The sequence below is a fragment of the Mastigoproctus giganteus genome, chromosome 12 (genome assembly GCF_048544385.1).
Source record: "Mastigoproctus giganteus isolate SK-2022 chromosome 12, ASM4854438v1, whole genome shotgun sequence".
In the NCBI taxonomy this organism is placed as follows: domain Eukaryota; kingdom Metazoa; phylum Arthropoda; class Arachnida; order Uropygi; family Thelyphonidae; genus Mastigoproctus; species Mastigoproctus giganteus.
In genome coordinates this window covers 161842995-161859569 of record NC_143586.1, presented here as the reverse complement: position 1 = coordinate 161859569, position 16575 = coordinate 161842995, and the positions used below count along the sequence as shown (strand labels likewise).

The following is a 16575-nucleotide window of genomic DNA, read 5'->3' as shown; positions in this document are numbered from 1 at the left end:
TTTTTCCACAGGAACTGCTTCGGCCATAGATCTTTCAGTCTGCTTCCCCTCACTGTTCCCCTGTATAGAATGCTGTACTTAATAACCCACATAACAGCAACCATTTTCCAATTATGTGCAAACTCCAAACAACATTCTCATTAAACCCAGAGTTATAAAATGACATGGAAATTCTCCAAGGCGGATTGGTGTAAATATTCCGCCACTATCACATCTGGTGAGCAAATTGTCCGCATCCATCCCGTGCTAATGCCCCTCGACTTGCATACCTGTACGTAGCGAGAGTGGGCCTCCTAGTGATGCTGATGCTGCTCCAGATTAATATCACTGGGAATCAATGCCTAAGTTCCAGACTACCACCATAGGAATCCAGCATGTTTGCCATGCTCCGTGATCCATGGAAACTCGGAAAGGGGAATCCTTGTGATTGAGAGGGCCCAGCTTCAACACACCACTTTGGCCCCCTGCTTTGACAAGATCGGATGGCTCGCACAGGATCAATCGGCTAGTGGGTTTGCCTGCAAAGGCCAACCATATGATGCCATACCCCCTAGTCTCATGGTCTTAGAGAGAGAGAGAGAGAGAGAGAGAGAGAGAGAGAGATGATTCAAGCTGACAGAGGTGCAGATATGGTGTCCCACTCCCAAGCACATTTTTTGCTGCCAGGTAACGGACTTACCATTTGACTACCATTTACAGCATCAGCCAAAAAAAAAACCCCTTCTCATTTCACCTATCCTTTCGCTCCAATTTGAAATATCAGTACCTCCTAGTGCTCCACCACTACTAAAACAAAGTGAGAAAGAAAAACCACAAAAACCAGAAGAGCCACTTACAACAAAAGAAATAATGGATGTTGAAGTGAAGGAGTTACCAGATAACTCAGTCCTTGACCTCTTTGCAGAAGAGGAAGAAATAGATACAGGCCAGCATCCTTTCTTTCCAAGAAAAAGATAAACCCAGGACTGAGAAAACAAAGCTCTCAGCCTTTGAAGCTGATGGGCTGATCCAGAAAATTTAAATAATGGCCACATTCAAATTCATGAATTCCGTTGAAATAGTGATAACATCAAGTCCCTTCTACGTGAGCCAATCTGCTTTTGCTTACAGGAAATTTATTTAAAGGCAAATTGTGGATCCTTACTTGCATAACTGTTCAATTATTCACAAAGCCAGCCTTAGAGATGGACCTGCCCACAGGGTAGTCAGCACTCTTGGGCGACTCTTGTAGGCACTATCACAAACTTGGAATATTCATCTTGGCGATATCCTCCAAGATACATTTCAGTACCCCCCCTCCCCCCATTGTCCTCTATTAAACCATCCTGTGACAATTACTTCCTTAACTGGGGAAAACATTCCATTGCAAATATCAACATACAACTCCATATTGCTCACACACAAAATTATATGCATTTTACAAGAATATATACTGATGGATCAAATTCAGATAGTGGAGTGAGTGCTGCAGCCGCCTTCCCTCATAACACCATCTCCATATCACTTCCACTGAATGCAGCAATGGCTCATTCTCAGAATTTACACCTTAGGTTCGTAATCTGAGCAAGTGGAAGAATCCCATCAGAATTTTGTGCCATCAAGCTTGCCCTAGAACAGCATTTCCCAAACTGGGGTCCACGAAACAGACCCTCTGGAACGGATCAAATTATTCGTTCTTTGTATACCAATTGATGATAAATAAAGTTATTATATATATTTACCCCTCGATGTGGGCGCCTGCACGTGGTGAGGGGACCTCCCGGTGGTGCTGCTGGTCCTTCAGATTAGCATCACTGGGATCCAACACTCACAACCTAGGTTCCAGGCTTATATCATAGGAATCCGGCATGTTTGCCGTGCACTGCGACCCATAGAAACTCGGAAAGGGGATCTGGTGGTTGAGGGGCCCAGCTTCAACACAACACTTTGGTCCCTGCTTCGACAAGACAGGTGGTCCTGGAAGGCTCAGCCAGGATTAATCAGCTAGCGGGTTCGCCTGCAAGGGTCACCGTGCTAATATCATGCTCCCACCCACATGGTCTGAAGGACAGGATTCAGGCTGGCGGCGGTACGGGTATGGTGTCTCCGTAGCCCTGGCATCCCACTCCCAAGCCCATTTATTGCTTGCCGGGTAGTGGGCGTCCCTTTGGGCTCCGTGGTGGATAGGGAGCCTGGGCACTGAACCAAATACAAAACCATTATGAATCCTGATAATCTAAATCTCTCTTCTGGGGCCCCAACACAGTCCCTACCTGAAGTCAGTGACTCAGATACAGACTCCACCACTTCAGCAAAAAGGCCCAGGACTGAAGTTATATCAGGTCTAACACCTAGATACCTGATAGTTCATTCCACTGGAGAGAAACCTATAGTAATAGAGGCATATAATGCAAGAAAGCAAGCATATGAGCTTATGTAGCATCAGCCAAAAAAAAAAAAAAAAAAAATCACACAACCATTCCCTCTAAATGCAAACATTTAGATTGTCCTGTTCCTCTTTGAATTTATTTAAGCTGTCAACTTCCACAACAACAACAGATGGAAGTTTGTTCTAGCAATTAAAGGCAAATTTCCTCACATCTATTCTACAACTGTCTTTCCTCAATTTGAATTTATGCCCCTTAGGTTCGTAATCTGAACAAGTGGAAGAATCTCATCAGAATTCAGCGTGCTCAACCCATTCAAGGCCTTATACACCTTAATCAGATCACTTTGCAGGTGCCTAGGCTCCAGCTGCTGCAGTTTGCAGAACTTAAGCTTCTCTTGGTAAGAGGATCCCTTCATTCCCCCTCACCAATCTTGTTACCCTTCTCTGTACATGCTAAGCAAATCTACATCCTTCCTAAAATGAGGCCTTCAGACCTGCACGCAGTACTCAAGGCGTGGCCTGACCATTGCTTTATACAAAGGGATAATCAACTCCTTTTCCCTGCTAGAAAAATTCCTGTATATCATTGACAAAACCCCATGACTTTCTCTTGTAGCCTGTCTGCATTGCTCAGAAAACTTCACATCTGACTGCACAATTACTCCCAGGTCTTTTTCATTTTCTACCACCCTAAGTGTAGTGCCACACAGTTGGTATATTGCTCTGGGGTTACTTCTACCCCAGAGAAATCCACAAGTCTTGCTAATGTGCTAGTGACACAAGTTCCAGTCAATATCTGGGAAGTTAAAATCCCCCATTATAAGACATATAGTGAAAATGTCACCCTTCTTTATTCAGAAGGGTTTGGAAGTGTTGGTGGGCTCCCCTAAATCTGTAAAATGGCTGCGTTCTGGAGACATCCTCATAGAAACGAAATGTGATAAACACTCTAAACAGCTCCTCCGTGCCAACTTTATTGGTGGAGTACCAATATCTGTAACACCTCACAAGACACTGAACTCATACCGAGGTGTGATCTCAGAATGGGATCTTCTTGATGTGTCTGAAGAGGAGATCTGTTCAGAACTGAAATCACAAGAAGTGACAGCTGCAAAGAGAATGTTCGTATGTAGGGATGGAAATCTAGTCCCAACTAGAAACATCATCCTTACTTTTAATACACCAACATCACCTAATGAGGTTAAAGCTGGTTATCTGAACAGCACATCAAGGTCTGAATCCATCAAGGTGCTTTAAGTGCCAGAAATATGTACATTAACAAATGGCCTGCCATGGTGCTCTTGCTTGCACTCGCTGTGGTTCAAAAGACCACAAAATGACATCATGTAAGGCTTCAAAACCCACCTGCATTAATTTCCAAGGCAAGCACCCTGCCTATTCTAGGGCATGCCAGAGGTAGAAGAAAGAAAAGGAAATTGAAAGACTAAAGGCAGAGCAGAACATCTCATACCAGGAGGCCAGAAAAGTAATTAAACAAATAAACAGCAGTAAGGCAACATGCGCTGAAAAGGTTGCAAAAAAGTGTTCAAATGGAAATTATCATACCATCGAAAGAATTATTTATGCCCATTGCTCGTTATTTACTGAGCGCAGAAAAACCAGCACAGTCCTTCTGCTCTAGCATTACCAAAATCAAATGAAAAAGTAACAGTACAAAAAACACAGCCACGAAAGGAGACTCAAGAAAAAAATGGATGTAAGAAGCGAAGGAAGTACCTGATGATTCAGTCTTGGAACTCTTTGTGGAGGAGGAAATGGACACAGGACAGCATCCATACTTCCCCAAGAGAGATAAATCCAAGACTGATAAAAGTAAGCCTTCAGCAATTTGGAAGCCAACTGATGTAACCACCAAGCCCACATAATGGCTAAATTCCTACAATGGAATTTTCCCACGACATCAAGGCACTCCTGCAGAAACACGGACTGTCTTGCTTTTTCTTACAGAAGACTTACCTAAGGGCAATGATGACCCCAGGATGTGTAATGTTACTATTATTCGCAATCCTCATGGGTAACCAAAGCCCATTTCAGCCTCTGCGACTTACAACCAGTTTAGAGGCTGTAGCAACTCAAATAACAGTGGGTTTTTTACTAACCATTTGTTCTATATTTTTGCCACCTGGTACTGACATCTGCCAGGAAGACCTTGATGATCTCATAATGCAGCTGCCTCCCCCTTTCTTACTTCTTGGGGACTTTAATGGACATAACATCCTGTGGGATAGTGCTAACATTAATGGAAGGGGAAGCATCATGGAGCGTATGCTCACTGAAAATGACCTCTCCCTTCTTCTGCATGCCTGCCTGTATATTCTCTGCCATTGATCAGTTCCCATTCTCTTCTCCCTTCACTTGGGAGATGGAGGAGAATCCATATGGAAGTGATCACTTCCCCATGATTACCAACCTAATTACTGGGAGACCTTGCCTTACTGTTAGGTTACCGCGGTGGAAGAGTGGAATGCCTTTCGTCAAATGGCAAATTTTGACATCTCCGCAGTCAGTCAGGAGCCTATCAGTGATGCAGTCACGTACATAACAAATAGTATCGTCCATGCAGCTGCAACTACAATTCCAAAAACATCCACCTGGTTTCTGCCTTTTCCCAAACCATGGTGGAATCCAGAATGCACAGCAGCAAAAAAAAGCTCAAAACAAAGCTTGGAAGATATTTCGACGATATCCTACCATGGCTAGCCTTTTAGCCTTTAAATCTGCACAAGCCAAAGCATGTTACATCTGCAATCAGAGTCAAAAGGAATTGTGGATCCGTTTTACATCATCTATTACCCAGACAACCAGCACTAAGGTGGTCTGGGAAAAAATTTAGAAAATGAAGGGAAAATACACAGCACACTCCTCATTGGTCCTGGAATATAATGGATGTACTATTGCAGACTCTACTGCAATAGGCAATTCTCTTGGTGAAACGTTTTCTAACATCTCTGCCATATCATCTTACTCCCCAGAGTTTCTTGTCCTTAAGCACAACACTGAAAAACAGGCCCTTAAGTTAACATCGAATATTTCCACCCATATAATGGGCCTTTTACCATTCATGAGCTGAAAACACCACTTGCCCATATGAAGACTACTGCCATTGGACCAGACAACATCCATTATGAAATGGCCAAACATCTTTCATCAAAGTCCATGGACCTTCTGCTCTTTCTCTACAACACAATTTTCCTTGAAGAGCAGTTTCCGGACACCTGGCACAAAGCAACTATACTTGCTTTTGCCAAGCCAGGAAAGGATCCAAAATTTCCGAAAAACTCGTCCTATTGCTCTGACTAGCTGTTTGTGCAAAATACTGGCAAGAATGGTCAATGCTCATCTCTTGTGATATTTAGAATCGAATGACCTCTCCCACTTTCATACGGCTTCTGAAGGAACAGGTCCATCTTGGACCACTGAATTAGACTGGAAACATCTATCTGAGATGCTTTCCTAAAAAAGAGAACACTTGGTGTCCATCTTCTTTTGCTAAAGGGATCACTTCAACTAACCAGACCACCAACCATAAAAATTAATGATGCACCCATAAAATTGTTCCCTGAAATAAAGTACTTAGGCATCATCCTCGAATGAAGTTGACATTTTACCCGCATCTCATTCATGTCACAACCAAAATTAGGAAATATGCAGCACTGATTGCCAGAATTAGTATGGCAGACTGGGGCCTTAAACAACGGGCACTTGCACTAATTTATGAAACCATCTTCTTGCCAATTGACTGCTACGGTGCAGCAGTGTGGGGTACCAGAGCCAACATCCAGCAAAATAAAGCTAAGTTGGATTCAATTCAGAGTTATGCTCCTCACAGTTACTAGAGCCTATCACACTGTTAGTACACTGGCCCTTCAAGTCCTTGCAGGATATCTACCCCTGTATCTTGAGGTGATCAAGAGAGGCCTATTTCAAAGACTAAAGAGAGGTATTCCCTGTGAGATCCTTGACATCCACCTTGATCTGGCCAACAATCCCAAAAGAAAGAGAAAATGTATTGCAAACAAACTCATCGAAATTTGGCAAGCTGCATGGGATAACACAAACAAGGGAGCTATTACCAAACTTTTCCTACCTTTTGTTGCCCAAACTTACCCAAAGTCTCCTCCCTGGTTTTCACTAGGCCTCCAAGTGAAAACTGGACATGGACCCTTCAGGAAAAAATTAATAGATCTGGGCATCGAACAAAACATACTTCGCATATGCAGATAACCTGAAAGCTGGGAGCATGTACTACTGTCCTTATTATGAGGATTACAGGACAAGACTGATCACAAAAATACACGGAAACCTACACCATCAGGAACATCTTTTTCCTCAAGATGAGCTCTACTATCATGCCCTTACCGAGTTTGCCCAATCAACCTTCCAACTCAGACGTGCTAATCAGACAACAATCTCCTAGGCAACAGTAGTACAAAGGGAATCCACCTGAACACACTGCAAACCCCTACAGGGTAGGATAAACTAGTGCCTCTGCCAGGGTACGATACACTGCAAACCCCATCCGGGGTAGGATTAACTTGAAACCCTGCTGACACCTTCAGGTGTGGGATGACTTTGCACCTGTATACTGGAAGGTGGGTCAGGTGCTACAAATGCCTTTGGGTGTTAAATGCCATATGGCACCTCTTTGCAGGGTAACTGTTATGCTGCAACTTTTTTTTTTCTTTCTTTCTTTGGCCCTGGGTGGGTGGGCTCCCCAGGACAGGGATTCCAACCATTCCCTCCCTGCTTCCATCATCTGGAGGATGCCTTCTTCCACATCCTTCTTCCTTCCTCCCCACTTTAACTATCTCCTGTTTTCTTTTTTTTCTTTTTTTTTTTAACTTGGTCTCTGTCCATTTCCCTCAACATGAATTGTTGAGGAGGCTTCCATCCTGCAGTGGGTTGATAATGGTTGCAGTTTACCTTTTTTTTTACCTGTCAGGAAGCTCAGGCAACCCTGGCACAGGCCAGCCAGAGTATTATGGACAGCCTGGCTCACCACTGGTGGTGGTGGCAGGTAACGCGGGGTCCCATTACGGGTCCTGCAGCCAAGAAGCCAGTGACATAACAGAACATAATGCTACTCTGACACGAACCAGACATTACAATTTTTCTGGCTTTTACAGAAATTCTGTATTTCTTCACAAAGTACCATGGTGCAGATGTGGGAAACTACCGGTGGCACCTGCCACAAAACACTATGCCACTATGTCTATCTTCTTTGACATGAAAAAAGTGTACAACACAACTTGGAGATTTGGTATTTTAAAAGACCTTTATAACCTCAGTCTAAGAGATCACCTTCCTGTTTTTATTTAAAAATTTTTATCCCATCGTCTTTTCCAGGTTTCAATTGGATCCACCCTTTCTCGGCCCTTTTGCCAAGAAGAGGGGGTACCCCAAGGATCTGTCTTAAGTGTCACGCTTTTTGCCATTAAAGTAAACGTGATTACCGAACAACTGTTCAGGTATGGAGACTGCACCTAAAGAAAGATATTATGCTTCTTGAAAGCGTCCAAAGACGGGTAACTCACCTGGTGAGATAAGCAAAAGGGTGTCCATATGAGGAAAGAATTCGAATATGTGGGTTGCAGAGCTTGGAAACTAGGCACCTTAGAGGAGACTTGATTGAGGTGTTTAAGGCTCTCAGAGGCATAAGCAAAATGAATGAGGACAAAATTTCCCCATTATAAATGATTCTAGGGGCCATAATTTCAAGTTACGGGGGGGGAGATATTTAGACTGGATTACACAAAGTTTTATTTTAGCCAGCGAGTTAAAAATTACTGGAATAAGTTACAGTAATACCCCGAAGTTACGTGATAGGTGGGTCCAACGAAAATCGCTTAAGTCGAATTCCCGTAAGTCGGGGTACAACTTTGCATATAAATACATATAAATTTTGTTTAATTGGGACCAAGGACTAACAAAAACACTAGTTTAGAAGAAAAATTTTTAATAAAATTGCAGTTCTTTATACATATTAATAAAAAATATGTATTAAAAAAATAAATGAGTTACGTAAAAAAGTTATTTCGATGTCGATGGCTTCATAAAATCTAACAAATTCATCTGACGACACATCGCCTTCTTTTTTTCACCCAGAATTTCTTCATAGCAAGCTAATAATTTTTTTATTCCTTGCTTTGTAGCTATAACGCGTTCTTCGTTGGAGTCTGTTTTCTAAAATTTTTAAGCCCTTTTCAATTGAGCTGAGACCTTCTGTCAAGCTTGCAATTGTCATGTGCTTTTCTGGGGGAACTGGGTCTGAGTGTCGGATACTTCAGTGACGTTTTGGTCACGCATCTCTATGAGCTCATTCATTGTCAGCTCCTGACTATGTGAATCCAACAGCTCGTTGATATCATCACCATTGACTTCCAAATCTAATTGCCTGGCAAGATTAACAACTTCTTCTATCACATGAGCGACATGATCAGTTTCTGGCATTGTTTTCGTCTTGTTTTTGAAAAAAATGGACAAAGTTTCTTCCAGACACCATTCAATGTTTTTTTTGTGAATTTCATCCCAAGATTCTTCAATGATTCTTACGGCATCTAAAACATTGAATTGTTTCCAAAAGTCTTTAACAGATATCTCAGTATTTTGTCTCATAGCTTCATTCAGACGTGCAAACGAACGCCTCGTGTAGTAGGCCTTGAATGTTTTGATGACTCCCTGGTCCATCGGTTGAAGCAAGCTGGTTGTGTTTGGTGGCAAAAACACAACTTTCACACATGGGTGGAAATTAATTAGGGTGGCAGGAGGGTGACTGGGTGCATTGTCAATAAGAAGCATCACTTTAAATGGAATCTGTTTAGGCTTGCAATAACGTTCGACTTTGAGTATGAAGTGGTGACCAAACCAGTCCTCAAAAACGGAAGCTGTCACCCAAGCTTTATGATTTGACTTCCAAATCACTGGTAAGCTAATTTTAGATATATTTTTTAAAACTCTTGGGTTTTCGGAGCGATAGATTAAAAGAGGTTTTAACTTGCAGTCACCAGCTGCATTCCTGCCAACCATCACTGTCAATCGGTCTTTGGAAACCTTAAAGCCTGGAAAGTTTTTTCTTTGTGAAAACCATGTAATTTCCCACAAAAGTTGAGTAAGAATTCGAACGTACACATATAAATATGACAGTTGGAATGCAAATTCTTGTGTGCAGCTCATGCGGCAGCAAAGTTGAATTTTGTTCATCTTTCGCTCTCACTCTCCACCGTTGCACCGTATATCGATAGCATATAAAAAACGACCTTGAAGATAGTGGGTGGCAGTGTTGCCAAACGAAAAAATCAAGAACCACGTAACTCCGAGTTCGCGTAAGTCGGGGTATTACTGTACTTACCTACATGAGTGGTAGAGGCTGACAGTTTGGGGAAATTCAGAGGTCAGCTGGATAATTACCTACAGGAGGAGGGAAACGTTTAGGTTGTCCATTTCCTTTTCTGTTATTAATTATTTTTTTTGCTGATGCAGCATAAGCCATAGGCTTCCTTGCACCATGTGGCCATTGCTAATACTAATACTAACTTCCTCCAACAGTAAACAATGCCCTCTATGTCGATGACTTCTGTATATTTACTCAATCATGCAACATGAGAGTCATTGAAAGACAACTACAACAAGCCACTGACTGTCTTAACTCCTGGGCCATAGCCAATGGCTTCAGGTTCTCACTGGAGAAGACCGTCTGCATCCATTTTTGTCGCAAATGTAACCTCCACCCTGAACCTGAATTACGACTTGGACAAAAAACTATTCCAGTAGTAGCGGTGACAAAATTCTTGCGAAAGAATTTTGACATTTGACAAAAAGTTGACATTCCTCCAACACATTCGTCAGCTATGCACAAAGTGCATGAGAGGACTTAACATTCTCCACTCGCTCTCTTCTACTTCTTGGGGTGCAGACAGGTGCACTTTAACCTGTCTCGTCCACTTGTACATTTAAAATTAGATTATGGGTCTCAGGTATATACGTTCAGTGCCTCCGTAGGCAGGAGTGGCAGTGCGTAGCACACACTTCTTGATTAAACCGGGGTTCTAGCCCATGACCACCAAATAGGGAGGATGCGGAAAGGTCAGGGAATGACCACCGCATATCCCCAGAGCAATATGGCCTTAGTTGCTAATGCTCCTAAAAACAAAATAACAACAACATCAAGTATATACGTCTGCCAGAAACAGTGCACTTCGTTGGCTTGATCCCATCCACCATCAGGCCATTTGTATTGCTACTGGTGCATTCAAAACATCACCTGTCCAAAGTCTGTATGTCGAAGCAAATGAACAAGTATATCCCTGTCACTTCGACGAAAGCAGTTGTCCCTACAGTATGTCTTTAAGCTGAAATGACTGTGAAATCACGCTATGGGGACATCCATTTTTGAGCCACGATGAGAAAGTCTTTATAACACACATTTGACCGCCAACCATCCATTTGGTATTCATGTTCAAGAGCTACTTGAAGAGCCTAGCATGATGGTGGACAAGGTCACTCATTCACCAAAGCAGCCCCTTCCACCCTGGCATACTCTAATTCCATCATGTGACTTCTCCTTTAAAAACTGGATGAAGTCGGATACACCACCTACTGTCTATCTTGAGCTCTACTCACAACACCAAGCTGAACTTCTTACCTGTGTATACAGACGGCTCGAAGTCAGAAACTTATGTGGGATCTGCCACTGTCTTTTCTGACTGTAGTATATCTGAGCAGATTCCTTCTGAATGCAGCATATACACCACAGAACTGCATTTATCAGTAATGAGACACAACAATCATCCAATCCTGTTCCGGATTCAGCAGATGATTTGCTCTCTCTATGAAGGTGGATTCGACATCCGTTTCTGCTGGATCCCAGCCACACTGGCATTACCAGAAATTATTTGGCTAATAATGCAGCCAAATCAGCAGTCCCAATGAATAATCTTGGCCTGTCAGTCCCCTATACAGACTACAGGCAAATTATTCGTAATAAGATTTATTCACAGTGACAAGACTTGTGGCATGGGCAGTTAACAAACAAACTCTATCAAATTAAGCCTGTAATCAAACTGTAGTGGTCTAGTCTGCAGGGATCATAAAGAGGAAGTAGTTCTTGCTCGGCTCCACATAGGACATAGTCATCTGACACATTTGTATCTGCTGAGGGCCGATGACACTCCTGTGTGTGTGAGCAGTGTGACACCGTTTTATCTTTCAAGCATGTTTTAACAGTGTCCAAAGTTTGGAAGTGCACATTCTATTGCTTTTAGCCATCTGAATAAGCCGTATACACTCTGTCAGATTTTATCTGACAATGACCCTGTGGCAGCAATTTTTAACTTTTTTTGTGCTATTAATATCTATAGATGTATATAAAATAGGAAGTATATTTTTACACCTATATTACCTTTTACTTATTTATATATTAGTATTAGTATTAGCAATGGCCACATGGTGCAAGGAAGCCTATGGCTTTTGCTGCACCAGTCAAAAAATAAAATAAATAAATAAAAATAATAATAAAATAACAAAAAAATAAATAAAATTATAATAAGAAGAAGAAAATAAAAAAATAATAATAATTAATAAATAAGAGAAAAGGAAATGGACAACCTAAACGTTTCCCTCCTCCCGTAGATAATTATCCAGCTGACCTTTGAATTTCCCCAAACTGTCAAGCCTCTACCACCCATGTAGGCAACTTATTCCAGAAATTTATAACTCGCTGGCTAAAATAAAACTTCCTGCAATCCAGTCTAAACATCTCCCCCCTTAACTTGAAATTATGGCTCCTAGTTCTAGAATCATTTATAACCATGAAAATTTCGTCCTCATTCATTTTGCTTATGCCTCTCAGAGCCTTAAACACCTCAATCAAGTCTCCTCTAAGATGCCTAGTTTCCAAGCTCTGCAACCCACATATTCGAAGTCTTTCCTCATATGGATGCCCTTTTGCTGATCTCACCAGGCAAGTTACCCATCTCTGGACCCTTTCAAGAAGCACAATGTCTTCTTTAGGTGCAGTCTCCATACCTGAACACAGTATTCCAAGAGTGGTCTAACATACAACTTTATATACAACTTTTGACGAGGTAAACTTTTTCATATGGTACCAAAATCTCAATCTTTTTGGGTAAATTTAAATAATTCCTGGTGCATTGTAACCTTTGATGTTTTTGCACCATAAAAATCCAAAAAAACCAAAACTATATATATTTATGTAAAAATAAGAATAAAGTTGAGTTGTTTTAAATAAAACTTTGAATTTTCTTTTCAACTTTTTTTGATTTTTGAAGGGGGTCCATAGATCTCATAGTTTGAAAACTACTGCCCTAGAATATATCCTCCATCTGTCCATCAAAAAAAAGTATATGTATGGACCACTGAGTGCACTTTTAGCCTTACAAAATACCTCCTCACCAACCCATTCTTTAATAAAAATCATAAGATTTAAGCTGATATATATTCGGGAATTCAAGCAAGTAGTCATCTTTTGCTGGATCCCAGGCCAAACTGGGATACCAGGAAATGAATGTGTGGACTATGCAGCCAAACATCCACTCCAACCCAGCCTCATCACATTATTGCATTCCATATGTTGACTACAGATCTAATATACGAAAGGTATTTAAGGAACAACGGACGCTTCTATGGCAAGCTCAAAGGTCTTAATAAGCTCTTTCAAATAAGACCGAACCACAGTTATAGGCCTCTGGCTTCTGTGTAAACAGAAAGGAAAATAATCCTAGCCAGAACATGAATTGGTCACAATCAGATTATTCACCTTTTTCTCCTCACAGGAAATGATCCTCTCCACTCACAATGAAGCACATTCTTGTTGAATGCACCTTATACAGGGCGCCTCCATAGCCAGGTGGGCAGGAGCAGCAGTGCGTAGCACACGCTTCTTGATTAGACTGGAGTTCGAGCCCGTGACCACCAAATACGGAGGATGCGGAAAGGTCAGGGAATGACCACCGCATATCCCCGGAGCAATATGGCCTTAGTTGCTAATGCTCCTAAAAACCAAATAACAAACAGACAAACAAACAAGCACCTTATACACTCATACCCAGAAACTCTCATTCAGTTTTCTTCCAAATCTTAAAGAACTTTTTGATGCTCTGTCATATCCTAGGTAAAGATGCTAATCACCCCAACAGCTCACATCTGGTGAGCATGGGCTTGGCACACCCAGGGTCCTGAGCTGGATATCATCATTCTTCCCTTTCTTGGTGATTCCCTTCTATCTCTCTCTCTCTCTCTCTCTCTCTCTCTCTCTCTCTCTCTCTCTCAGGGTAACTCAAATTTTTTTTGGCTGGTGCAGCATTAGCCTCAGGCTTCCTTGCACCATATGGCTAACAACAATAATAATAATCTCTTGGAGTTTTTCTGCTTTCTCAAATGGATAACATTATATGATTGTTTCTGACTGTTCCCATAACAGTCGCCATGTATAATTTCGATATCACTGATAGGTACAATATGGTCTAAACAACCCTTTTGCCAAAAATAACAACCAACAGAAATACTGATTAACTCCATGATTTAATCTCCCAGTATGGTCCAGTAACCCATCTGCTTGCAAAAGTGTAATTTGACTCTACAGACTGTTCCTAAGATTAAAAATTATATGTTGTTTTGAAAATATTAAGACTCTGAGTATTATACACATTAATGCTGCTATACACTATAGAACTTTCGTTAAACCTTTCCTTAGTAGATACTAGTTTAAACCATTAACTCATAACCTGCATATTAAAATTAACATTAAATAAAATGAAGTTAAATTAAAAATTGAAATAACAAAATAAAACAACTGGTGTCATTGCATTTCCACTTAGGTGTCTGGTGAAGACTTATAACATGGCTAATGCATATAATAGTCTAAACTTTAATAAAATTGTCTTAGCCCATAATATAAAGGAAATAATTTTGACATCCATAGTTTCAGAATGAAATATTCAGCATCATAAGATGCACTTCAACTTCTGTCAATATAAAAAAAAAGGCAAAAATCATTTTGAAGACAAAAATTGGAAAAAAATATTGGATGTTTTTGTTTATATTAAAAATAGTATGATTTTAATTTAAAATCTTGATGTTTAATCCAGTTTTTGTTTTTTTGTCATAATTCTTCCCTGTGTAGCTCAACATCCTGCATCTAATGGTATAACAGGCCACAAGGAAACAAATGACAGTTTTTTACAGCTTTCCACTTACAATGGAAACTTAAACAGTTCATTTTCACTAGGCTGCCAAGATCAAAATCAGCGAAAACCAGGAAGACTGGAAGCACTTCCTTGTGGTGGTAATGGAATTAGTGGTAGTAATGAAACAAACTTTAATAAAAGAATAAAAAAAAAAACAAGATCAAATTTAGGAAGTAATGAGTGGCCAATATGACAATTACCGTCCCCCAAATCAAAGTGGAGGGTACTCAATGCCTTACCTCCTATCCGTCCAAGATCAGAAGAAGCCAAACCTAGAAGAATAATACCCTAAGTCTTTTTAAACTTTTTTTTTTTAAAAACTAATGTATCTCTTAGAAGAGAAGTGCTGTGCTTAGTATCTTTCATATGGAATTCTTTTTCATAAATAACAGAAATATATTTAATCTTAATACACAAGCACAAAGGTTAGAGTACCCTTCACTATTTGACAGGTCTTATTCTGTTGGACTTGCTCTGTTAAGTATATATAATCACATCATTATGAAATAGAAAGGTTGTTTATTATTAAATAGTTACTTGATAACTTTTGTGACCAAAAAGATTTTCATGTTCATTTATATCTTAAGCTATTTGTTAAATTATTAATTTGTATATTAAATGAGCTCTTCAGAAAGAAAGTGGCATAAGTCAGAGTTTCCTTATTTTGAGAAATAAGTGGTTTTAAATTTGGAGCTATAAAGGAATCGGGCATTAATATAAAATTACTTTTATGTTAAATATAAATCAACAAAGGATAAAATTTTATTTTGTTATGTTTCTTTTTTGCACATTTTTTACCTGTACCACTTTTCTTCCGAACACAATACCAAAATATCAAAATGTAATGTTTTTAACCACCGAACTTACTGAATTTTTATTGAAATAAAATTATTTACAAAGAAACTGCAACTTAAAAAAAAAAAAAAAGTTTAATTTTGCTATCTCTTTCCCTTCACCCATAAGGTGCAGTATTGGATTCACTTCCTCATATTGATTTCAAATTTCTAAAAATGAGTGATAGGTGGAATTAAAATGAAAGTTAAAAGGTCCAGCTTGTCTTAAGTTATCTTTAAATCTTGTTTTTAAGTTATGAGACAGGACAACATGCTAGATACAGAGGAGACTGTAATGGTTGTGGCATCATTGCTGACTACACTTGCTACTCAACTCTGGGAGGTTGAAGTCACCATAACTTTCCTTTTAAAAAAAGTTTAAGGAGTATCTTTTCTCACCCCAATCCATTGAATTTTCAACCAGTTTGCTGTCAACATGTCATCCACTTTCATTTTGTGATATATTTTTTTTAGCATAGCTGCGAACTCTAATTTATGATAGAGAATCCATCATTTTGACTCAATTTGATCTTATCTGTGAAACCATCATACTACGGTTCATACTATGGGCTTCCCCCACCATCTTTTAACAAAAACACTAACAAATTATACCCTCTTTTAACTTAGAAAGTAATAAAGATTAATAAAAGAACTTACTTTATTAAAAATTAATATAATTGAAGATTTACTTCTAAAGAAAAATTTCCAACAGCACATCAAACACCTATGAACTACTTGCATTATGAAAATGAATGTATTCTGGGTCATCTCTAGTACATCATGGGATGCAGTCCATTATACTTTGCTCTACTTGTAAAGGTTCCTAATTAGATCTCGGCTGGACTACGGAGCACATGTTTATGGCTCTACCAGAGAGAGTACCGTAACCCATCTTGCTCCCATCCAACACTCTACTCTGAGGATTGCCCTTGGTGCATACAGAAAATCCCCAATTCAAAATCTGTATGTTGAGGCACACGAACCTCTACTGAATATCAGAAGAAAGGTGTTACTGATGAACTACTCAGCTAAAATTAAAAGCCTCCCCACTCATCCTATTTTGTCATTACTACATGATCCTCAGTGGGAAACCACTAACAATTCAGCCTACTGCTATCAGATTATGGAACCTAACAGAATGCTGGAATAT

General features: G+C 40.1%; 1 protein-coding gene across 1 annotated transcript in view; it reads left to right on the top strand.

The window, feature by feature from the left end:
• Positions 1-16575, top strand: part of LOC150077553 (osmotic avoidance abnormal protein 3-like) — a 425893-nt gene that overhangs the window by 330446 nt on the left and 78872 nt on the right. The window contains exon 16 of the mRNA XM_090385940.1: positions 14529-14705. Within this exon, the coding sequence (XP_090242066.1) occupies positions 14529-14705 (177 nt within the window). The remainder of the gene's footprint in view (positions 1-14528; positions 14706-16575) is intronic.